This window comes from Erythrolamprus reginae, chromosome 5 (assembly GCF_031021105.1).
Source record: "Erythrolamprus reginae isolate rEryReg1 chromosome 5, rEryReg1.hap1, whole genome shotgun sequence".
Classification (NCBI taxonomy): Eukaryota; Metazoa; Chordata; class Lepidosauria; order Squamata; family Dipsadidae; genus Erythrolamprus; species Erythrolamprus reginae.
Genome location: NC_091954.1, coordinates 49,694,241 through 49,720,017, shown reverse-complemented (window position 1 = coordinate 49,720,017; position 25,777 = coordinate 49,694,241). Strand labels below are relative to the sequence as shown.

Genomic DNA, 25,777 nt, shown 5'->3' with positions numbered 1-25,777 from the left:
TTCTCCACCTCAGGGGTGCTCCTCCTCCCCACTGCTCCTCCGTGTTTCTGTCATCAGAGGCTGATTGGAGTACATTAACTTCCACCCCAGGCACTGGAAATTGAGCCTTGCATTGAAGCTGCCATTTCGATCGCTTCTGCTCTGCCGGTTCCAATGGGCGAGAAAAGTACTGCAAGTTTGCTACCTCCCCCTTTGATCTTCTTTTCTGATTGACGGTTGGATCAATCTAGAATATCGTCAATCAGCTGTCTGTTCTCACCAATTGCGGCTATTACCGCTGCCGCACCAACTCACTCCCCCTTCCCCTGGGTATGTCTGATACAGTATTCAGTGTATAAGACACACCCAGTTTTAGACTCTCTTCTAGGGAGTAAAAAGGTGTGCCTTATACTCTGAAAATACTGTAGGTAACTACAAATAAATCAGTGGCTGAAAGAAAGCATTGCAGTGAGATGAGTTACAATTCTACTTTTAGCAAATTCTAATCAATTAAGACACGTTTAACAATTACAAGAACCAATTGGACCAAAAATCTAAACTGCAGTCTTATTTCTAAATAACAAAAAAAATTAAGAAATCTGCCACATGAGAAATATGTGGCTTGCTTTTCTTGGCTTAACTCATATTTAAAATTTAAGCATTTGTTTGAAAATATAAAAGAAAAAACACATAGGTCACATGCAATGTATTAAAGTGTGTACCACCACTACAAAAATATAAAATAGGCAGATACGATGATACCTGTGTGGATTCTGATATGCTCTATGAGTCGTGCTGTTCCTTTGCTGGCATAGTTACAATATCGGCATTTTAATTTCCCATCAAAAGTTCTTTCAAAACCATCTACCAACACTCCTGAGTTTTCATCCAGTGGAACTTCTACTGAAGGATGATCTAATCCATTTTGATCACCTTCAGTCCCTGCTGCAATTAACAACAGAAAGGCACATCAAGCTTCTTATTGAGAAACATTGTACAGGTTAAAGGAAAAATGAATAGTTCTTAAACATTGAGCCTCTTTTCATTTATACAGGTGTATGAAAGCTCAGCTGCACCACGTTAGCCTACCTCCTTGAAGTGTCTCTGCATCTTTGTCCCCACTAACAGAGCCTGAAATCATATTCACATGGTGAGTTTGTTGAGTTAGGTATTCCTGAAAATCTTTTACAAAATCCAAAGGTTCTGGTTTCTTTTCTCCCATAGTCACACTACAAATTCACGATGTTGCAAACCTAAAACGACATCACGTTATAGTTTATACCAAAGTTACTTCAGGATTTAGTACAGTCATTTATTGCAAAAGTATCATTCTAACTCACATAATAGGAAGGTGATAAGATAAGCATAAGTGCCACGTGTGCATATATATCTTTCTTGTTGCTTTTTAAGAAAAAAATAATTTGAAAAAGGAAAACAACGAAATGAAGAGCTAACATGTTGAAACAGAGAATGCCAATATCTAGCACTATTTTTATTCTCCATAATCCTTCTGGTTTATATACAGACATTCTTAGTAAATTAAACAAATGGGGGCACTCTTAGTAATGATGGAGACTCTACTCAAAAAGAGGATAAATCAGCACCTAAAAAACAATAACTTATTGGACCCAAATCAGCATGGCTTTACTGAAGGCAAATCATGTCAGACTAATCTCATTGATTTCTTTGACTATGTCACAAAGGTGTTGGATCAAGGTGGTGCTGTGGATATTGCCTATCTGGACTTCAGCAAAGCCTTTGATACGGTTCCACATAAAGAGCTGATAGATAAATTAGTGAAGATTGGACTTAATCCCTGGATAGTTCAATGGATTTGCAGCTGGCTGAAGCGTAGACATCAGAGAGTTATTGTTAACGACGAGTATTCTGAGCAGAGTCAGGTTACAAGTAGTGTGCCACAAGGGTTTGTTCTGGGTCCTATTCTTTTTAATATGTTTGTGAGTGACATAGGGGAAGGTTTGGTAGGGAAGGTTTGCCTATTTGCCGATGACTCTAAAGTGTGCAATAGGGTTGATATTCCTGGAGGCGTCTGTAATATGGTAAATGATTTAGCTTTACTAGATAAATGGTCAAAGCAATGGAAACTGCAGTTTAATGTTTCCAAATGTAAAATAATGCACTTGGGGAAAAGGAATCCTCAATCTGAGTATTGTATTGGCAGTTCTGTGTTAGCAAATACTTCAGAAGAAAAGGATTTAGGGGTAGTGATTTCTGACAGTCTCAAAATGGGTGAACAGTGCAGTCAGGCGGTAGGGAAAGCAAGTAGGATGCTTGGCTGCATAGCTAGAGGTATAACAAGCAAGAAGAGGGAGATTATGATCCCGCTATATAGAATGCTGGTGAGACCACATTTGGAATACTGTGTTCAGTTCTGGAGACCTCACCTACAAAAAGATATTGACAAAATTGAACGGGTCCAAAGACGGGCTACAAGAATGGTGGAAGGTCTTAAGCATAAAACGTATCAGGAAAGACTTCATGAACTCAATCTGTATAGTCTGGAGGACAGAAGGAAAAGGGGGGACATGATCGAAACATTTAAATATATTAAAGGGTTAAATAAGGTCCAGGAGGGAAGTGTTTTTAATAGGAAAGTGAACACAAGAACAAGGGGACACAATCTGAAGTTAGTTGGGGGAAAGATCAAAAGCAACATGAGAAAATATTATTTTACTGAAAGAGTAGTAGATCCTTGGAACAAACTTCCAGCAGACGTGGTAGATAAATCCACAGTAACTGAATTTAAACATGCCTGGGATAAACATATATCCATCCTAAGATAAAATACAGAAAATAGTATAAGGGCAGACTAGATGGACCAGGAGGTCTTTTTCTGCCGTCAGACTTCTATGTTTCGATGTAATTAGTTTAATGAAAAGAAAGACTAGGGGTGACGTGATAGCAATGTTCCAATATCTAAAAGTCTGCCCCCCTCCAAAAAAAGGGGAGGGGGTGAGTCAAGCTATTCTCCAAAGCACCTAAAAGAAGGACAGGAATAGAATAGAGAATATAATTCTTTATTGGCCAAGTGTGATTGGACACACAAGGAATTTGTCTTGGTGCATATGCTCTCAGTGTACATAAAAAAATATAGATTTGTCAAGAATCATGAGGTACAAACATTTAATGATTGTCATAGGGGTCAAATAAGCAATGAAGAAACAATAATATTTATTAAACAATTAATAAAAATGTTAGGATACAAGCAACAAGTTACAGTCATGTATGAAAACTAATCAAGGCAAGAACCAACCTAGAACTAAGAAATTTCCTTACGGAACAATTAATCAATGGAACGACTTGCCACCAGAAGTTGTAGGTGCTCCAACAATGAAAGTTTTTAACAAGATATTTGACATCCCTTTGTCTGAAATGGGGTTTCCTGCTTAAGGAGTAGAAGATCTACAACTTCCTTCCAAGTCTGTTACTCTGTCAATTTGTTTATATATATGTACATCTAACCAATTAAAAAGATATGGGTAAAGTAGGCTAGTAAAGATACTACAGGACTAAAGCTGCAGTGCAACCATACCATGGTAAATAGACTGCTTCTAACTGGGCCAGTCATGATGACAATCATTTCGCAAATAAGCAAGTTCCACTGGTTGCTACTTGGTGGGAACACATCTTGCTCTCGACATTCCAAACAAGACCAAATAAACTGTCTAACCCAACAGAAACTAGCTAGGTTTGCAGAGCATAAAAGCCAGTTTTGTAGTAGTGATTTACTGGAAACGAAAATAGTTTAACTACAGCCTAAGTCATAATAAAAAGTAATCCCATCTTGGCTTAATGTACATAAACCAGTGATTTACCACTACCTGATGCTGTTTACATTAGAACTTTATAAAACCATTACCACTATTTCTTCCACACAAAGCATTTTGCAACGAATGAGGTATCATGTGCTTTATGATTATGTAAGAGATATTATAAAATTATTAAACATTCCTTGACCACTTAAAAATAATCATTGCAATTGCAAAATATGCATTTTTCATTAACATGGTTCTTTAAAACAAGACTGGCTCTCCCCTGGTGGTGAACTGGAAGGGCTGAATATTGCCCACCTCTGTGCTATGAGAAAAGAGACCCAAGGTGTGAGTAACAATTAAAAGGGTTGCATGTGCTTTTAAAGGCAGGATCTCTAAAATGACAATTTTTCTATTAGAAATATCATACCTGAATTTGTTATGTTGAAAACATTGTGAATTCTTCAAATCTTACAATATTTCTTATGAGATATGAAGCAGAGCTGTCCCACTTTTCCTAACAGAAAAAAGAAATCAGCAAGAATATATTAGCAAATTAGAATAACTATTATTTCCTACAAAGGTAGTTCATCAACCATAATGCTCTGTATCACATCTAAATTATAGAAAGCAAAAATAAACTACAGTGTTCCCTCGATTTTCGCAGGTTCGAACTTCGTGAAAAGTCTATACCACGGTTTTTCAAAAATATTAATTAAAAAATACTTTGCGGTTTTTCCCCCTATACCACGGTTTTTCCTGCCCAATGACGTCATATATCATCACCAAATTTTCGTCCACCTTTAATAAATATTTTTTTTAATAAACTTTAATAAAGAAACATGGTGAGTAATAATCTAAATCAGTGATGGCGAACCTATGACACGCGTGTCAGCACTGACACGCGGAGCCATTTTAGGTGACACGCGGCCGCCAGAGAAACAGGGAGCTTAGAGTGGTGAAGATGCAAATCTCCCCGCTTTCCAATTTCCCACCGACTGCAAGTACAGCAACTGCAATTATTATTATTATTTTTCCTCTCCCCTTAATTTTGTTTTGCACCAATTTTTTTAAAAATTGCACCGGTTGCAATTTTAATTTCACTCCCAGGGCTATTTACCCGGGGTCCTACTTTGCTTACATTAAACTGCTCATCCCATATCGCTCCGCCAGGAAATCTACTCCAACCTCCCCTCCCCTCCTTCGCTTCTTTCCCTCCACGAGCAGCGCATGGTGTCTCCTCACCTTGGGTCGATCGCATCGGGGAGGGCTGAATAACTTAATTGCCGTTTCTCTTGTAGCTGTTACAGGTAAACCCTTACCGGGTTATTAATTTGTAATTAAAAAAAATCATGCCGGGCTCACAAAAAAGAGAGTGAAAAAAAAACCCTGCGTGGATATCGCACCATTTGCTTCCTCTTTTGGCGGCTCATAACTAGATTTTCACAAACCCCCCCCCCCTTGATAAGCTTTTTCTTGAGTCTGAACAGTTTGGGGGGTTCACCAAAGAGAAAAGTGAAAGAGAGGGAGAGAGGGAGAGAGGAAGAGAGGAAGGAAGGGTTAAATATAAAGGGAGAGAGGGAGAAAAAGAGGGAGGGGAAGAGGGGAAGGATGAGGGGTTATTATTAATTTGTAATTTAAAAAAATCATGCCGGACTCGCAAAAAAGAGAGTCTGAAAAAAAACCCCTGCGTAGACGTCGCGCCATTTGCACCCCCCACCGCGGAGGGAAAGCATCTGGCATCGGCACCGCCAACCCCCCCCTCCAAGAGCAGCAAAAGCCTGAACGTCGGAGCCGAAAGGCAAATGGTGCACACCCCCAGAAGCAGCAAAAGCCTAAGCGGCGGGGCGCGCCGTTTGCCTTTCGGCTCCGTCGTTCAGGCTTTTGCTGCTGGTGGAGGGGGGGTTGGCGGTGCCGAAAGGCAAACGGTGCACCCCGCCGCTTAGGCTTTTGCTGCATCGGCGCCCACCCCTCCAGAAGCAGCAAAAGCCGCCCTAAGCGGCGGGGTGCGCCGTTTGCCTTTCGGCTTTGTCGTTCAGGCTTTTGCTGCTGGTGGAGGGGAAGGTGCCAAAGGCAAACGGCGCACCCCGCCGCTTAGGCTTTTGCTGCTTCTGGAGGGATGCACCGTTTTCCTTTCGGCTCCGTCGTTCAGGCTTTTGCTGCTGGTGGAGGGGGGGGGGTTGGCGGTGCCGAAAGGCAAATCCTTTCCCTCCGCGGTTGGGGGTGCAGGGCAGGCGCAGTCAGCCCCAGGAGACAGAGGGAATGAGAGAAAGGAAAGAGAGAAAGGGAGGGAGAGAAGGAAAGAGTGAGAGATAGAAAGGATAGAGAGAAAGGGAATGAGAGAAAGGAAAGAGAGAGAAAGGGAGGGAGAGAAGGAAAGAGTGAGAGATAGAAAGGATAGATAGAAATAGGGAATGAGAGAAAGGAAAGAGAGATGAGAGAGGAAGGAGGAGAGAGAAAGAGAGAGAGGAGGGGTAGCGAATTATGGATGTCAGAACTCACGTATGCGTAGTAGCGTGTGCCCACACTTTTTAAAAATTTTTAAAAGAACAAGAGAAAGCATGAGAGAAAGAGTGAGAGAAAATAAGAGAGAGAACGAGAGAGAGGAACAGAGAGAGAGAAAGAACAAGAGAGAGAAAGCATGAGAGAGAAAGAACAAGAGAGAGAGAGAAAGAAAATAAGAGAGAACGAGAGAGAGAGAGAGAAGGAAAGCAAGAGAGAAAAAAAGATAGCAAGAGAGAGAGAAAGCAAGACAGATAGGGAGAGGAAAGGAGAGCGAGAGAAATGAGAACAGAAAGGGGAGAAAAAAGGAGAAATGAGAAAATGATTGAGGCAGAGAATGAGAGGAGAGAGAAACAAAAGAGAGAGGTGATTCTTGAAGCATATGGTAAAAAGCATCCAAATAATAAGAACCCCCGCCCCCAGCCCACACCTGTTTTTGAAAAGAATAAAAGATAAAAAAAAAACCAGCCCTCAACTGGTTTTGGAAATGGTTCGAGTGTATACACACACACACATAAGGGGGGGAGAGAGACAGGGATGGAAAAAGAGGAGAAGTGAGAGGGAGAAGGAATGAGGGGAAAAGGGAGGAAGAGAGAGAAATGAGAAACATGAGAGAGAAAAGGGGGAAAGACAGGAGAAGTACCCAGAAATGAGACAGTGGTATAAATTTCAGGAGGGATGATTGATGATTGACTGTATTTATAAGGGGATATTACATGGGATTGTATATATGAGGGGGTTATTTATGTATGTATGTATGTATGTATGTATGTATGTATGTATGTATGTATGTATGTATGTATTTATTTATTAGATTTGTGTCATTTTGGTTGGTGGTGTGCCCCAGGATTTTGTAAATGTAAAAAATGTGCCGCGGCTCAAAAAAGGTTGAAAATCACTGATTTAAAGCATATGGTAAAAGCACTTAAATAATAACAGAGAAAGAAAAACCCCAACCCTCACCTGTTTTTATTAATAGTTATGTTTTTGAATTTGCTGGTTGTTTTAGTTTTAATAGTAATAGAGTTTGGTTTTGTTTTATTATTAATTTCTTTTAATAAAAAAGAAGGGATTTATTATTTATTTATATTTATATTTATTTTTTGTTTGTTTATCTGTCTATCTACCTACCTACCTACCTATATATCTACCTACCTACCTACCTACCTATATATATATACTTCTATGCCGCCCAGTTTTTTTCTCAAGGTGACACACCACCTGAGTTATGCTCAGTTTTTTGGCGAATTTTGACACACCAAGCTCAAAAGGTTGCCCATCACTGATCTAAATGGTTGCTAAGGGAATAGGAAATTGCAATTTAGGGGTTTAAAGTGTTAAGGGAAGGCTTGTGATACTGTCCATAGCCAAAAATAGTGTATTTACTTCTGCATCTCTACTTTGCGGAAATTCGACTTTCGTGGGTGGTCTCGAAACGCAACCCCCGCGAAAAGTGAGGGAACACTGTACACCATAATTTTCAATTTAATGGATATTTGTACAAATGTACAAATCAACCCAATTATCCACAGAAAAGTAACTATTCCTTAAGGAACCTTATAGACCATTACTAGATCAGTCCAATCACTGCAATGAAATATCCACAAAGCATACTAAGCAAACGGAAAAACACTGTATCAAATGAAACAGAAGTTATCTAATAACTTATAAAATAAATGTTTATTTTATAGTATAAAATATATGTAAACATTAGAAGTAAAAGGTAGCTAAACATGTCCACAAATGCCAACTAGCTGTCAAAAGGTATGACTTTATTAAGCATACTCCTGTAGGATAACTTCTTAGAAACAGTAGAACTGTTACAAGATGGATTGAAAAATGCAAGAAAAGTTTTAGAAATATGTCACTCCAACCCAGCCTAGATGATGAAACTCTTAATTCTGTACCTGTCAAAAGATATAATCAAGGTCCAGGTACTAGTAGGCCAACTCAATAGCCAACAACATTCCTTCCCATCACACAGCAGTGAGTAACCACTTACAAACTAGAGTCATCTCCTTATCACAAATATAATGACAATTCAACAACTGCAAACAAAAAAGAATGCCATCCTCCCAACAGGCTAACACTTCATACAGTTATAATACTGGAAACAAGCAACATATAAGTAAGATAGAATACCTTATCAGTTAAATAAATAATTTACCAACAACATGACAACACTTATAAACAACATCCACCCACCACATTCTATCTTAGTACATGCAAAAAGGCAAGATAGAAAGATATTTAACCTCAGCCAATCAATGAATCTTGTTTATCCAAAATTCCAGCGCTGCTGTTACCTAGTAGGGCAATGAAACTTCTACAACTTAAAACCAACCTGGAACTGCAAAAATTCAACATGTCATGATTCTATATCATCTCACATTATGCTCTTTCAATCTCCTCTTCAGTTGATCCCTTTTATAAGCATATTCCTTCAGATTTGCTTCTTCCTCAGCTTTTCAATAGATCAACCTGGTTCTGCCTCAGCAGTCAACCCACAATTACCTGCAAGACTGCCCCAGTCTAATCTTTAAGCTGCCTTTTCACAGAATCATGCCTACAATCAACTACAATTGATTTAATCCCAATATAAAGAAACAAAATGAAACATTCCAAATCATATACTAATTGTGAAGGAATATAATAAAACAAAGCTACAAATTCTTCTCCAAACTCCTCTCCCTTTTTTGTCTTTTTGACTCCTTATCTCCCTTCATCTCCAGTTGCGAACTATTCATTTCCTCTGCTGTCCCTGCTTACCTCTCTAGCTTGCATATGTAAACCAGACCAGCCTCAGGCTAAGGCATAACTTAAATATAGCTATGTTTTCAGAAAAATTACCTTTTAATCCTATCACAAAAACAATGAAAATTCCTCACCTAAAATAGGAAACAGTGAGAGATTACAGACAACCCATCTTCTCAACAATGGAATTCTTAGCAGTTTTGCTTTACAAATACACTTTCCTTTGTTTAAATATCTATCTTTTTTGCTCAAAATGTGCCCATAAATCAGCTCTTTGAGATTTTCTGCTTGTCTACCCCAAAATGTATAAAGATTTCTGCCTTTCTATTATTCAGGATCTTTCCTGTAAAACAATCACCCAATGATAACTGAATAAAGACTGGCCATTTCTCCTCAGAATTCTGCTCCTTTCTTCAACTAAAATTTCAGGACACTGATAATATGTTTGTTCAGGATCCATAAAATGTTTTACTTAATTCTGCTAAGCTTTCAGCAGCGGTAACCTGAGATATGTCTAAAGTTCTTAATATTATATAACACATTTGAATCCACAAAGCATTTACAAGACTGTTAAAAATTTGTAAACTTAAAATATTTACAAAATATCATGCTGTATGTTTTAGTACAGTTGGTTTATGTAGAGAACAAAAAATCTGGAGTATTTTGTAGTGAACATTCTACATATTATAACATTTATCAACTATGATGCTGGACTCAATAGGGAATCACATATACAAACATTTGGCTTATGATTAGAGTTTTTAACAAGCAACAGAACCCAGGAATAAGGGGTGAAATGCTACCAGTTCGGGTGAACCGGTAGCTGATATGTGGCCTGGGAGGCCAAACCGGTAGTGACTACTGGCTGGCCATGCCTTCAAACTAGTCCCTTGGTCACCGCTTGTTTGCTCTGCCCAATCTCTGGTCTGCAGCTTGCCTGCCTGAAGCGCTGTGCTTCTGATCTGTCTGCCAGGTAAGTCTGCAAAGGCAGTAGCTATAACTGTATCTTATAATAAGTGAATTGTAATTACTGTATATACTTGAGTATAAGCCGATCCCATTATAAGCCATGGCACCTACTTTTGCCACAAAAACTGGGAAATCTTATTGACTCAAGTATAAGCCTAGGGTGGAAAATGCAGTGGCTACTGGTAACTTAAAAAAAGGGAAACCAATAAAATTACATTAATTGAAGCATCAGTAAGATTAAATGTTTTAGAATATTTATTTCAAAGAAAACCAGTAAACTAGCTCTGTAAGTTTAAAAGAGGGTAAACAAAAACAATCTGGTATTAACAATAACTTAAAAAGTAAAAAAAGTAGCTCAATCAGCAACCAAGCTAAAACCTAAGAGTTAAAATCCTTCAGTAACTGGATTCCTCATCATCATCTGTATGTCCAAACAGAGCTTCAGCATTAGCTGCTGTGAAGTTATCAGCTTAGACATTGTCATCATCACTGAGTTCGCAGTCATCATCACCATCATCAGTGACTCGAGTATAAGCTGAGGTTGGATTTTTCAGCACATTTTTTCTGCTGAAAAACTCAGCTTATACTTGGGTATATACGGTTTTTTTTTCTACTTCCAGGTAGAGTCAATAGGAAATCACCCTAATACTAAGATTTGTTAACAATTACTTTGGGTTAATAACAAGTTCAAAGAACAGCAAAAAACAAAAAAACCCTAAAAATTTAAAATTGTAATAAACGGATAGTCTTAAGAAATTCAGAGAGAAAATCCCATACAATTAGTCTCTACCTTTTAACCACTTTCCTCTACTAATGGTCAAAATTCCCATCTCTTAAATCTTTTTTTCTAGCTTATTGTAATATTGTATTTGTTGTACAATTATTATATTATTAGTAGTAGTACTCCCATAATTCATACCCAATGACACTATAAGGAAATTTGAAGGTCCTTAAAAACTACTTAAAACCTTTTTGTTGCCATTGTTTATTTTGCTTTGTTTTCTTTTTCTCATCATACACAAAAAATAAGTTAAAAATACAGTAGAATTCTTTTATTAATTATTCAGCTTAAGACAGAAACAGCTTTATTGTACATCAAATGCTTTTATGTGATTTTTTCAGTTGCTTATTAATGCTAAAATTTAAACAATCTTATGCTTATTAACATCAACACTTCAAAATCATAGTTAATACTGATATAAACCTTTTCTATTTTTATTTCTTTAAAGTTTCTACATTATCTAAACATTAAAATATTAATAATATACCTATAGTATTACCAATTGTCTTGTAAGAATAAAACAAAAATAAAAAAACCTATTTGAGTTGTATAAATTACCTTAATTACTTTCTTCCAAATCAGCTTCAAATCACTGACAGAGGCAAAAATCCACTTCTGAGATTTATGTTCCATCATACTTGGAAATACATTTTTCTCATTAAAGCCTCTACAATCAGTCTGCAAGACAATTAAGCCAGGATATATGTTTTAATTAAAAGTGACATTTGCTTATGCACTTTAACAGAACGATAACTTATTTTTTAACTAGTCACGTTTTTTTATATAACTTAGGAAATGCTAGTGTAGTCTCAGAAAAAGAAAAGTTTCCATAACTACTCTGGTGGAAACATATAATTCATTCATTCCAATGCTGTATATCTCATATCTCTCATACCTTCTCAACAGTGATACAGAAAATAGCAATGTTTCTCTAGAAAGATTCCTTCCTCAATTCCACTAGACAATTGTGTCAAAAGTTAGCAAGAGTGATCTAGCTAAAGAAAAAAGCAGGGAACTAGTAATATTCTGATTTTCAAACTATGGGCAGGCATTTGACTGATGTTGTTAATATTTTTTTCAAACATTTAAATTTCAGAGGATTATCATTAGGTCTAATGCTAATTACAAAACTGATATTGCAATACCTTAAAGTCTCAAAAAAAGTCATTATTTTTCACAACAGTTAATTTTATTTTTATATTTTATTCATTCTTTTCCAAGGGATTTCATATTGGTGACAGTTCCCTTATTCTCCATTTTGTTTTAGCATGAAATAGATTCACCGCACAATAAGATCGCATTCTGAATCTTCCTGATTACCCTTTGACTGTATTCTTGTTCAGTCATACTACTGTCTTATGATTTTTTTAATATTAAAAGCTAGTAGTTATAGAAGATAGCTATCAGAAAAAATGAAATAATTGAAATAGCTCATCTGATAAGGGCAACTACATCTGAACTCACACATGGAAAATCATATGAATGTCCCCAAATAATAATTATGGTATTTAGGCTTCAATAATTTCATACAATTTGCAGGATGTAGCCGATAAACACCAAGAACTGATAAAAGTATATTGCATTCCTGACTTAAACCTAAAGTCCCATCCAGCAGAAGGGAGGAGGAGGAGGAGGAGGAAGAAAGGCGACCTCACAGAGGGGAGCCAAGGAGGAGCAATCCACGCTTTTGTAAGTTTCCCTGCTGGATGGTCAATCTTTCCCTGCTGGATGGCGATTGACCATCCAGCAGGGAAAGTTTATGAAAGTGCAGATCGCTCCTCCTTGGCTCCCCTCTGTGAAGTCGCCTTTCTTACTCCTACTCCTCCTTTGCCTGCCAGGCTCTGTCGCTGCTACCGCAGCTGCACCCCGCACCAGAAGAGAGCCTGCCTCTTCCTGTGCCTCCCTCCGGGTTCTGCAGCCCCAGCTTCTGGATTATGACAAGAGAAATAAAAAGGAAAGCGAGAAAAAAACAGAAATGAAGGTGAGAGAAATGAAGGGAGGAGAAACAAATAAGGGGGGGAAGGGAGAAGTACATAGAAATGAGAGAGACCTGGAGGGAAAGAATGAGAGAGGTGGAAAAGAGACAGAGAAGTGGAGAGAAAGAAAGAAAAGGGATAAAGAGGGAGGGAAAGAGAAGTGGAGAGGAAGGGAAAGAGAGAAGGAAGGATAAATGGAGGGAACAAGAAAGGAAAAAGGGAAGGAAGGAAGGAGAAATGAAGAGAACAAGGAAGGAATGGAGGAGAAAGAATGAAATGAATGGAGGGACAGAGGAAGGACTTTTTTGGGGGGTGTAATTTTTTTAAATTTTTCTCTCAAAATACATTCAAACAGTACAGTGTACCGTTTAATTCTCTTTGAATAAAATGCAGTATTTTGTTATTTGTTAGTAACTAATATCAATCATCCAAAAAGTTGCAAAAGTTTTTTTCTAATTTTGTCATCCAGTTACATACATTTTCTTTTAATTAAATTCCCTCCATAATGTTCCTTCAAAAAGTACAACACCAATTATATTCTAAGTTATTAACCATTATACCAAAGTGTTTCCTTCTTTCTTTATACATTTTTCTATAAGCTAAGAAAACCTTGAATAGCCAATCAGATGTTAACAAAAGAAAATTAAAAACAAAAGATAAACATATAAACCTTCCCCCCCTCTAAATAGTACATTTACCTAATCCCAAATTTAAAAATTATTTCAGCCCATCTAACATTTAGCCACTTACCTACATTTCTTACTTAATCATTAATCTTAAATTTCAGTCAATTTGAGAAAAGAAAAAAAGGGGAAAAAATCTAAATATTCTCTATTTTCAATCAATTAAAAATCATTAACATCATTAATCTCCCCAACAATTTTAAATTCAATTCCATTTATGCATTAATCCAAATCAGTATCACCTACTACATATTTTATTATAATCAATACTTCTAACTTTGTTAAAACAGATCAGCAATTCCTAAATTCATATATCTAAATAGGAAAAATAATTAAAGTTAAAAAAGAGCAAACAATACCCCAAGCTTAATCAACCCTTTTCAAACTCCAATTTCTTTAATCTGAGCAGAACTTTGAACCAAACCCTTTTATTTTTTATATCCCCTTTTAATCCCCGTTTCCATTTTATTCTTTCTATTCTTTCTTCAAGGAAGGAAGGACTTTGTTAAAAAAAATAAAGGAGTTATTGGATCAAACTTTGGACATTGACAACGTAGTTATGATGGTGGCAATGTCCCAGGGTTATGTGAATATCTTTTGGGATCTTCTGACAAGCAACTGCAGGGATTCACTTAACAACTGTGGCAAGAAAGGTGGCAAAGTGAGGCAGAGCTCACTTAATAATCGTCTTACTCAGGAGATAGAAATGTTGGCCTCCATTGGGATCAGAACAGAAATTGAGGATTATCTGTCTGACCAGTGCACTCTTTTAGAAGCAGATGAGGAGTCCATTTTGAAGCTCCACAGAAAACATCTAGGGGAGAAGGCAGGTTATCCTCGACTTACAACGGTTCATTTACTGACTGTTCAAAGTTTCAATTTCCTTGAAAAAAGTGACTTATTCCCCCCCTTTCACACTTACAACCTTCGCAGCAGCCCCATGATCGCATGACCAAAGCTTGGCACCTTTTCATATTTCTGACCGTTGCTGTGTCTTGAGGTCATGTGACCCCCTTTTGCAACCGTCTTACAAGCAGACAATGGGGGGGGGGGAAGCCAGATTCGCTTAACGACTGGGTGATCCACACCCAGGCATGAAAATGTGCCGCTTAGACATTATACTTTTCCGCCCACAGAGAAAAAAAATTAGAGGGAACATTGGTCCTGTCCCTACCCTAGAACAGGTAATTCTACTTTATCATGTTTTATTCACACCCCCACAAAAACTCACCTGTATAATATTATAAATCTAAATCTAAAACTAAATGAAGTAAATCATAAATTTAGTGATCCAACAAGGAGTTATGCACAAAAACCTTAAGAACTGAATATTACTGTTTACATGAAATTACCTAGAAGACCTAGGATGGTTATGTCACAATATTCACTAACAATTTTTAAAACAACCACTCTAATGATTTTGGTTGCTCAAAAGGAAAAAAAAACCTTAGATGGGAGACCACCAGGAAACCTACGGTTATAAGCCACTAAAAGAAAAATAGAGGTGGTTTAAGTCATATTCATTGAATGAATAAATTGCATATCAAATGTATGAAAGAAAACAGAACAGCTATGAGAAAGGAGAAGACCAAGAAAATCATGGTTGAATGGAAGACAGGACAGTGACTTTAAAGAATAAAAAGCAATATATGGAATGCTAATGGACATGATGGAAGCGAGGATAGAAGTGTTGGGAGAAGTAAATGATACTGATGTAAACTAGTTTTATTTTTTTCCAAGCTCATGTTTTTAATTTATTTGGTCTATAGTAGTGATGGCGAACCTTTTTCCCCTCAAGTGCCGAAAGAGAGTGTGCGTGCGCTATCGCACATGCGTGACTGCCCACATGCATAATTCAATGCCTGGGGAGGGGGAAAACAGCTTCTCCTGCCCCGCCAGGCCCTCTGGAATCCGAAAACAATCTGTTTCCCAACTTCTGGTGGCTTTCACCCTCCCCAGGCTCCAAAGACTTCCCTGGACCTGGGGGAGGATAAAAATGCCTTTCCCCATCCCCCTGGAGGCTCTCTGGAAGCCAAAAACACCCTCCTACAGCCTCTGTGTGAACCCAAAATCAGCTGGTCGGCACACACATGCACGTTGGAACTGAGCTAGGGCAATGGCTTGCATGCCAGCAGATATGTTTCTGTGTGCCACCTGTGGCACTAGGGAAACCACTGGTCTATAATTATAGCATTTTACTTTTGTGTGCATGTCCATGTTCTAAAACATGTGTATATTTATGTAATTTGTATTTAAATAATATGGCAGAATAACATATTTCAATAGAGTTGCTATTAAGTTACATATTATGTCTGTACAGTGGAACCCCGACATAAGAGCTGCTCTACTTACGAGCAACTCGAGATAAGAGCTGGGAGGGGAGATATATTTTTGTTCTACTTACAAGCCCAAATTCGAGATACGAGCGCCAAGGAGCTGTTTCCTGAAGCCGAATGCTAACTTCCGCGTTCGGCTTCAGGAGACAGCTGCGAAGCGGCGCGCGTGTTTTAAAAGGTTGCAGCCGGCCTGGGGGGCTCGGGGGGTGCTTGCAGCCGGCCTGGGGGGCTTGCCAGCACCCCCCTGAGCCCCCCAGGCCGGCTGCAACCTTTTAAAACACGCGCGCGGCTTCGCAGCTGTCTCCTGAAGCTGAACGCGGAAGTTAGCTCTTTTTCTTTCTCTCTTTTACCTTCCCTTCCTCTATTTCTTCTTTTCTTTCTCCTTCCCACCTTCTTCCCTCCCTCCCTCCCTTCACTCATTCCTCTCTTACTCTCCCCTTTCATAAGTTTCCTTGCTTCCTTCCTCTGTTCCTGTCCCTTCCCTCTTTCCTTCCTTCCTTCCCACCCTCCGTCCATTCATTCACCCATTCCTCTCTTGATCGCTTAAAGCCGGTCCCTGGTGCAAAAAGGGTTGGGGACCTCTGTCCTACAGGATTGGGTGGCAGAGAAGTTGAACATATGTAAATTTAAGTTTAAGAAAGTTTACAAGTTAAGTGAAAGAAACTTCATTATTCATTTATATGTACATGTACATTTCTTCATTAAAAACTTGTCTTTCTGCATAATTTAGACTAACTTTGTGAGTTTTTTGAGGGCTGGAACCAATTAAAATTATTTACATTAATTCCTATGGGGAAAAGTCGTTCGAGATAAGAGCTGCTCGACTTAAGAGCCCAGGTCCGGAACGAATTAAACTTGTATCTCGAGGTACCACTGTAGTAGTAAAGTTTAAGTCTAGTATTCTCCAGTATTAACACTCTCACTATAAAGCATAAAATCTACAATATCAACATAAATTATGCTTACATTAATTTTCCATGGGGGGGAGGGAGATATTTTTATCCCTAGTTTATCAGTGGGAAAATTCTTTCAGCCAAAATTCAAAAATACTATACTGTATACAAAAACAAACCTAGGTTGTACACTGAATCCGATTCTTTTTAAAACTCTGATGTTTCTGTAATTGAATTTACTCTTATCTGCATAGGACAGATATAATAGTTTAATGCTCACAATCTCTTTAATTTGAGATTTGTCTAATCTTGTCCATATAAATCTATATGTCTCCTTGTTGCTAATTTCTTTTTGGTAAATTATCAAAACTCAACTGGAGAAGAAACACATGAAAAAAAATCTGCAAAAGAAACACCATACATTTTACTTTATTCACATAAATAAATATCATCTTTGTTTCAAATAAAAAACCAGAGATCCAGCTAGGAACTGTTTCTACATCTCTGGTTCCATGGAACAGTTTAATTTTTGATTTGTAGGCTGAAGTGGCACTTAAAGCAGAGGCAGAAAATTATAATGATTATGGTAATCATTATAATCTTCCTTATAATGTTCATTCAATAGAGGGTACCGTATTAAAGTTTCATAAATCATTTGGCTGTTTCTTTCACTTAAGTGGCAATTTTCTGGAAATATTTTTGATGCACGCTCAGATAAACTGAGAAAACGCTGAAGAGCATGGAAATATCTTAATGACTGAAGGAAAACTGAAGTAGTCAAAATACCCCTTTGCACCGCCCTAATAGCTGCCACTCTTACCCTACTTGGTAACTCTTGACCTATTTCCCTTTCTTACATAGTCAACAAACTTGAAAGGATATGAAGGAGAGGAATCTACTGTACCTTCATCAGTACCTTGAGAGTTCTGCTGTATGAATTACAGTACGTGCAATCCTGTTACTTTTTAGTTACTTTGCCTATGCAATTCTGTGCAGTTATGGTTAGTCATTTTCATATAATTACTATACATAAACACTGGAGAGACCGTATGGAGGATAAGTAGGCAGTTGGAATAGAACTCAGATTTTTCATTCACCAGAACTCTAAAGTCCTGCTCTATGACTTACTTAGTCTCTGGCCTTCCTTTCTTCAGGCCCTCACAAAAAATGGCTGCTTTTCCACCTTAACAGAACTCTTATGCTACAAACATTGAATGCAATACCTATTTCTTCCATTCTCATCACTAAGAATGCTAGGCAGTCTTTGAGATACAACTACAATCGAGCCCAAAATTTCTGTTGCTAACTGAAACATTTGTTAAGTGAGTTTGCTTCATTTTACAAATGTTCTTGCCACAGTTGTTCAGTGAATCGTTGCAATTGTTAAGTTAATAGCATAGTTGTAAAGCGAATCTGGAATGCCCATTGACTTTGCTTGTCCAAAGGTTGCAAAAGCTGGTTGCATGACTCTAGGACACTGCAGCCAGCCTAAATGTGAACCAATTGCCAAGCATCTGAATTTTGATCATGTGACTATGGTGGATGCTGCAATGGTTGTACACAGTAATGAGCAGCCAAAATTTTTACTACCACTGTGGGTGTGGCTTATTTTGTGGGTGTGGCTTAATGGCCATGTGACTGAGTAGGGGTGGCTTGCCGGCCATGTGACCAGGTGGGAGTGGCTTGAACAATCACCATCATTCAAGTGAACAGTTAACTCCTCGACTTACAAACTTTTAGCAGTGTCGTTTGCTGGGGTGACAATTCGCTTGGCGTTTCCGGTGCTCTCCTTCCTGGGTCACCCTCCCACTTCAGGCTGGGTAGCTAGGCAAACTGGTGCTGCGAGAAGCATAAATGCTGCTAGCGCTGCTTCCACCCACACCTTCTGCTTGCACCTCAGATGGAAGGTGGCCATGTGAGGCTGGAGGGGAGCCAGGCAGGAGAGGGAAGCTCATTTGAGGCCAGGAAGGAGTAAAGAGAAAAAAAGCAAGGAGCACAGACACAGCAGCAGAGAAAAAAAGGAGAGTTGAGCCGAGACCAGTAATCCAGGAAGTTACAGCCGCCGATCAGCTGGAGCTGCGCACACATCTTCATTTCCGCAGGTGGAACTGTGTTCCACCCCGTCCTGCCTGCTGCCCACCCCTGGTGATACGTGTGGCAAAACTATCTTAAGTCACTTTTTTTCAGTGCTGCTGTAATACTTTGAATGGTACCAAATGAGCCGTTGTAAGAGGAGGACTGCCTGTACTTTCCCTTTTTTGCTTAACCACCAGCCAGTCCGCATGTTAACTACATCCAAATTTGTGGACACAATGAATACAGCTCATCTGTCTAGAACCTGCATATCAGGCATTAATACAATTGAGTGAGTCCAGATATATTTCAGGAGAAGAGTCCTCTATTCCTCTACCCCCAATAATACCTTATGCCACCAGACTTGAAATTGTGGGCTTAGACAACTTAGAACTTTGCCAGCTTCAGTCTGACCTAAGCATAGTAGATAAAATTATCTGCTAAAATGTCCTACCTGTCAATGACTACTTCAGCTTCAGCCACAACAATACATAAGCAAACAATAGACAAAGTTAAGGTATACCGCACCAAACTTAATTGCAGAAAACACAACTTCAACAACAGAGTGGTCAGTGCCTGGAATACACTACCTGACTCTGTGGTTTCTTCCCCAAACCCCCAAAACTTTAACCTTAAACTCCCTACTGTGGATCTCTCATCCCATTCCTAAGAATTTTGTAAGGGGCGTGCATAAGTGCACCAACGTGCCTACCGTCCATGTCCTAATGTCCTTTTTTTATTTGTCTCTTTTTCATGTATTCAAAATCATGTTTAGACTTTTATCTATTACCTTATCTATGCTTGAGAAATAAATGTAAACAAATTAATTAATTAATCTTTCAGGGGCTAAATAATCCATTTGTGTTAGAAATCAGATAGATGATAGATAGATAGATAGATAGATAGATAGATAGATAGATAGATAGATAGATAGATAGATAGATAGATAGATAATAAAGAGTGTGGTAGTCTGAGGCTGTTAAGTGTGTGAGGAAGTAAAGATCTAACTAACCGCCCTGACTCTACGGAGAAGGGCGGCCTAGATATCCAAATAATAAATAACAAATAACTAAACGAAGAAAGAAAAATGGTAAAAATGGCCTGATCAGTAAGGAAAGGAAAAGGTTTAAGGAATAAGAAGTAATAAGAAGGGATAGGAATTTACCACTGTTGCTTCTTATTCCTTAAACCTTTCCCTTTCCTTTACTGACCAAGCCATTTTTACACACCCTTTTGCTTTCATGGCTTTACTTCCTCACAAACTTCACCGCCTCAGACTAGCCACACTCCTTATTAACAAGAAAAACATCGTTGTTGATCCTACAGAGAGACACAGAAGAAGGGGGGGGGGCGCAGGAAACCCCATTTCCGACACCTCCTCGACGTCTGAGGCTCTTCAGGATTTGACTTCTGGCAGCAGCCGTTTTCTCCCTTCCAAAGTTGGGCACTGCCTATCCCTCTAGAGCAGTTTCCCAACCTTGGCAACTTGAAGATATCTGGACTTCAACTCCCATAAATCCCCATCCAGCTGGCTGGGGAATTCTGGGAGTTGAAGTCCAGATATCTTCAAGTTGCCAAGGTTGGGAAACACTGCTCTAAGAAAACACACACCCCTCAAGAAAACGCGGTTCGGGTTCGGTCGCCAGGGTGACGGGCTTCAACAGAGAGAGGGGAGGCTGCCTTGAAACCGAAGGGGGGGGGGATTCGGCTTTCCTCGCTTTTACGAGGCTCGCCGAGGACCCTCTTCGGCGCAGCGGGGCGATGGAGGCGTCCGCAGCTGGCCGGGGTTTTTTTCCCTCCTTCCCGGGGAAAAGAGCTTTAAAAAGTCACGGCTCCCAATTCTTCCCGCACGTTCATTTCGCCCGCGGACTTTCCAAGGCGCCTCCCGGGACACGCCAGCCTTTTGCCCTTGACTTGCCGTCTCCGGCCAGCCGCAAAAAACTCGAGCTTGTGCCGCTCCCTTCTTCAATTCACCGGCGACCGAGAAAGAAGGGAAAGAAAAAAGGAAGAAAAAGACCCCCGGAAGACAAGGCAGCCTTCCGTGACTCACCGCCGCTGCACTTTGCGGTCACCCGGGCCCCCAACTCTCGTCGCCGCTGCCGCCGCCTCCATGTTTGTTGTGTCTCCCGGAGCTTAAAAAAACGTAACCTATCGCTTCTCCTTAACGAAGTCCCGCGAGAGTTCGACGCGGTGCGTCCCGCTCAGGCCAAGGAAACAGGCTTATAAGAAGGATTTCCCAAAGCGTTTGTGGTGGTTTTTAAACAAAAAAACTTCCGGCTCTCAAATGCCAGATGGGCTCCGGGAGAAGAGCGGGATTTAAAGCAGTCGTTTTGGTTGGCCTAACGCTGAGCATCGTTTTTGAAGCAAAGATTCGTCGGTTGGGCCAGATGGCAAAGGTTTCCTCTGGAAAGGATGAAATGAGTGGCCAGCCCCGCAGATATTGGATTTCCAACGGGAACCGGTGGGAGATAAAAAATAGCACCACTTCTTACCCCTTTGAGGTCCTCATGTAAATCTTTGCTTATCTAACCTTGCGTGGCTGAGAGGCGGGACATAACCTGGAAGGCGAATTGGGAGAAGCCAGGAGCGGAATTGCTTTAGATACCAACGATGGCAGCTGCGGGAACTTTGGCATTGCTAAGATGCTGCAGGAAAGTAAGGCGCTGTAAAACCTGTAAGGGCGAGAGACGAAGAACAGGCGCCCGGGATGGCTCCGTGCCAGAGCGCAAGTTTAACACGTCCAAGGGGGTCGCGCTCGGTGCCTGGCACATCCAAATGTTTACATAACTAGGTGATTGAGGAAGGATGTTGCAATTCCGAGGACATTAATCGAGGCGAATCCCTGTCCTTTTGGCTGGGAAGTTAGGAAGGCAGTTTTGCAAATCCTGAGATGTATTCTAAGCCAGATATTTTGGCTTGGGTTGTTGTGTGAAGCGAACATTGTGGCTTGCAACACAGATTTGTATTTATTTGTTTGTTTGTTTTGTCCAATACACAATAATACACAATAATAATAGAGGATATATACGAGTAGAATGTATCAAAGAGAGTATAGAAGAGAAATATAGGAGTAAAATATAACTAAAGAGAATAGCAGAACATTTAAGAGATAAAAGAGATACAAGAGATAGAAGAGATATAATGGATAGAAGAGAAGATATAGGAGATATAGGAGAGACTATAGGACAGTAGGCACTCTGGTGCACTTATGTACGCCCCTTAGTAATTGTAATTAATTAATTCGAAACTCTGAGCATTGAGCATTTAGCATTTAGACTTAAATACCGCTCTACAGTGCTTTACAGCCCTCTCTAAGCAGTTCACAGAGAGTAAGCATATTGCCCCCAACAGTCTGGGTCCTCATTTTACCCACCTTGGGAGGATGGAAGGCTAAGTCAACGTTGAGCCTACTGAGATTCGATCTACCAAACTGCTGGCAACCGGTGATCAGCAGAAGTAGCTTGCTGTACTGTACTTTAACCACTGCACCACCGAAGCTCTCTGTTGTTTATTGGGCTGAGCAGGGTAACAAATGAAGAACCAGATGGGGCATGTTTACAGTTAATTCCCTTACTCTGTGTTAATTCTAAGATATGGCCACGTTTGGTTACAGTCCACAAGCTTTTACGTTCTGCAGGGTTCAGATGATATACAGTGTTAAGCATTGTCACCTTTTAAAATTAAGAATGTGTTGATGTGATATGTAATAAAGGGTACAGATAGGGTTAGGGTTGTTCAGTGAGAAACTACAGGAAGTATAACAAGGTGAAAGGAATGTCAGAGCTTCTGTATTGATATGCTAATTTTCATACAGATCCAGTTGCTGAAATTTACCCTCCTGCACAACATTAAAAATTCAGGAGTACTTTTGATTTCATTGATACAGTCCTGAAATTAGAGTAAATTCTCTTCAATGCTCTTTTCACACTGAGGAAGAACTCTATGATAGGCAAGCTTTAAGCATATGCCACATTGGCAGCGTCAGATCCATGCAGTATATTATATTCTCCATAGTGGGTGAAGCTAACATCCAAGAATAGGATAACACCCATCCGTTCAGCCAATGAGGACTGAGTCTGTCAAATTGCAGATCTCCGCCTCTGCCTTGATTTGCCCGTTTGACTCAGTCCAGGTTTGACAGGATGTGTGCTCTTTCATCTCCTATCTTGAGAATTTTTTTCCACCTTCCTATGGATTCAGGAATTTGTAATTTGAGTTTTTTCTCTCAGTTGACCTCTCAACATCACTTGGAGTCGCTGGGCTCAAAAGTGGCTAAGAGCTGCCCTGTCGATCTGGCAGGATCTCTGCATTTTCCCTACTGACAGAGTGGTCTTCCGGCTGGACCCTACATTTGTGCCCAAGATAAATTCTTGGTTTCACAGGGCTCAGGAACTTGTACTACCTAATTGTTTCCCACTCCCTCCTATGTCTTTGACAGACCCTTGATGTTTGGCGGGCTCTCAAAATTTATATTAAGCACATGGCCAAACTGCGCAGGATGGAGGCTCTCTTTGTCTCCTTCCAATCCAATTCTCTGGGCTTGAAAATGTCCCCTTCCACTTTTGGGAACTGGTTGCATAGCACTATTACTAAGGCTTACGACCTCCAGGCACTACTGAAGCCCGGACAGGTGATTTTATTTATTTATTTATTGGATTTATATGCTGCCCCTCTTCGAGGACTCAATGAGCAAAGAAGTGATAATGGTGCGATACACCAGACAAGTGTACATTGAAGAGGTCTGAAGGGCGGTCACTTGGGCCTCACCTATGTTGTTTATACACCACTACAACAAAGTTGATGTTTTTGCTTTGGTGGAGGCTGCCTTTGGATGCCACGTGCTTCAAAGAGTACAGTATATTAACAGACTGCACATGTTATCCAGACTTAGCCCTCCCAAAGGACAGACAGTTCTGTCCCATTCTTTGATGTTAGCTCTACCCACTATGGAGAAAGGGTATTAGTCTCACTTGATACGAGTCTTCTCGTAGGGTGGAGCTAACATCCAATCCCACCTAAAGTCTGTCTGGTCTATGTGCCAGAACGTCAAATTGTGATATTTTTTTTCTTATGTTGAACCTTGGGAGAACACACACAGAATCTGTTCATTGGTCTTCGCCAAAGAGGGAAAAATTGAGTCCGAGGCGGAGATCTACAATTTGACAGACTCAGTCCACATGGTCTGAATGGACTATTCTTGGATGTTAAGTCTACTCTATGAGAAGAGGCATATAAGGTGAGACCAATGCCCCTTCTGTAACAGGTGTGCCATTTTTCATGAATTGCAAAGGTAAGTCCTTACAGTATTGCACTTAAGACCATGTTCTATTGCACGCAACCCTAATTCTGAGTAAAAAGGCTCAAGATTTTGTTATCAATCTCATTTTTAAAATAATGTGTTTACATGTTATAATATACACATTAAATGAACCTTGTGTTTGTCTAGTTCGCTGAAGAACTCTAATAGATCTAAGCAAGATAGTTGAATTGAGAATGAAGTACAAGTCATAAGAGAAAATATACAATCAAGTCGAGATATTTTAGCACCTTTTCAAATAAATATAATATTTTTAAGGATTTAGAGATAGATAGATAGATGGATGGATGGATGGATAGAGATAGATAGATGATAGATAGATAGGTAGATAGATAGATAGATAGATAGATAGATAGATAGATAGATAGATAGATAGATAGATGTGTGTGTTGTTTATTTCTGTAGCACAGCCATGTGGAACGAAGTAGAACTGCAGATTTAATATGAAATGTCATTATTTGCTGAATCTAATCTGAACCCTAAGTATTTTTTCTTTGTATTAAAATATTTTTGCCCATAGCCAAGATGGAATATGCCTCTCTGCATGAATCATTGGAACACTCATTCGTATCTCAGTAAATCTTTCAAATCAGAAGCTTTACCACATATAATCAAAGAAGGATTAACTTGCGCTCCACTTCAGACATTTACAGAGGAAGAGTTAATGATTAAAGAATCAGGTAATGCATCCAATGTAATTAAATAGATTCAAATTATTTCAGCAAAATCGTCTATAAATTTAGCAGGATCCTCCCTAGTGATTTAAACATCATCTAGAATCATTCAACTGTGTTATTGCTGTGCTGATAGAACAATAACAAGATCAGGTTTTGTAGAACTTCAGTGATAGAAGCTTGATTTTAAAAGTTTGTGTAAGTGTCTAATAGAGAAATACCCCAAACCCAGTATTTATAGTTTGTAAATGGGTTCATTTGTGAAATAATTTTTCCTGTCTGGGCATTGTGCAAATAGTAGTCTGTACGAATTTAAAGTACATAACATTGGATTGTTTATACTAAAGGTATGCTATTTTATTGAATAGATTTCCACAAACACTTACAATTCTTCAAAGTACTGTCCTTGGGCCTCTACACATTTTTTCCAGTGACTCTGCCATGACCAGTACATGGCCTGGAAGGCGTATTCGGGGACCTCTCGCAAGGTCTTTGTCACAACTGATTGGATCTCTTCTATGGATGAAAAACTCACCTGGCCACAACACGCTACAAGTCCGCAAGTTCATGGACAAATACCAGGTGCCAACACTGCCCCACCCCCCCACCCCATAGTTCTGACATCGCCCCAGCAGACTTCTTTTTGTTCCCAGCCCTGAAAGGAACCCATTTTTCGTCCATAGAAGAGATCCAATCAGCCGTGACGAAGACCTTACAAGAGGTCCCTGAAGACGCCTTCCAGGGCGTATACCAGTCATGGCAGAGTCGCTGGAAAAAATGTGTAGAGGCCCAAGGATAGTACTTTGAAGAATTTTAAGTGTTTGTACAAATCTGTTCAATAAATTACTTTTTAAAAAAAATTGCATTACTTTTGGAACACACCCTGTAGCATTGTTTTTACAAGCTATGATCTTTAAACCAGACACTGCTTTACAAGCCAATATATTGTGGCTTGTATTCCTCAGCTTGGAGGTTTATGCAGTGTATTGGCAGTCAGTTAGTCTGCTGTTTAAATATGTATATAAATATACTAGCTGAATATCCGTGCTCCGCTACGGAACTATGTG

The 25,777-nt window shown here is 39.4% G+C and overlaps 2 protein-coding genes across 4 annotated transcripts in view; one reads left to right on the top strand and one right to left on the bottom strand.

The window, feature by feature from the left end:
• The window catches only part of IKZF5 (IKAROS family zinc finger 5), a 24,646-nt gene extending 3,432 nt beyond the window's left edge, over positions 1 to 21,214 (bottom strand). Inside the window, exons 1-5 of the mRNA XM_070752542.1 lie at positions 20,770 to 21,214; positions 11,317 to 11,436; positions 4,183 to 4,269; positions 1,069 to 1,232; positions 742 to 924 (exon numbers count right to left, since the gene is read on the bottom strand). Coding sequence (XP_070608643.1) covers positions 742 to 924; positions 1,069 to 1,201 — 316 coding nt within the window. The 5' untranslated portion in view covers positions 1,202 to 1,232; positions 4,183 to 4,269; positions 11,317 to 11,436; positions 20,770 to 21,214. The remainder of the gene's footprint in view (positions 1 to 741; positions 925 to 1,068; positions 1,233 to 4,182; positions 4,270 to 11,316; positions 11,437 to 20,769) is intronic.
• Positions 21,020 to 25,777, top strand: part of ACADSB (acyl-CoA dehydrogenase short/branched chain) — a 24,769-nt gene continuing 20,011 nt past the window's right edge. The window contains exons 1-2 of one of the 3 annotated variants that reach the window (XM_070752539.1): positions 21,020 to 21,374; positions 24,557 to 24,716. In XM_070752539.1, the coding sequence (XP_070608640.1) occupies positions 21,330 to 21,374; positions 24,557 to 24,716 (205 nt within the window). In that variant the 5' untranslated portion in view covers positions 21,020 to 21,329. Of the gene's footprint in view, positions 21,375 to 21,440; positions 21,511 to 24,556; positions 24,717 to 25,777 lie in introns of those variants that run through there. The other 2 variants (XM_070752540.1, XM_070752541.1) reach the window with 2 other exon arrangements.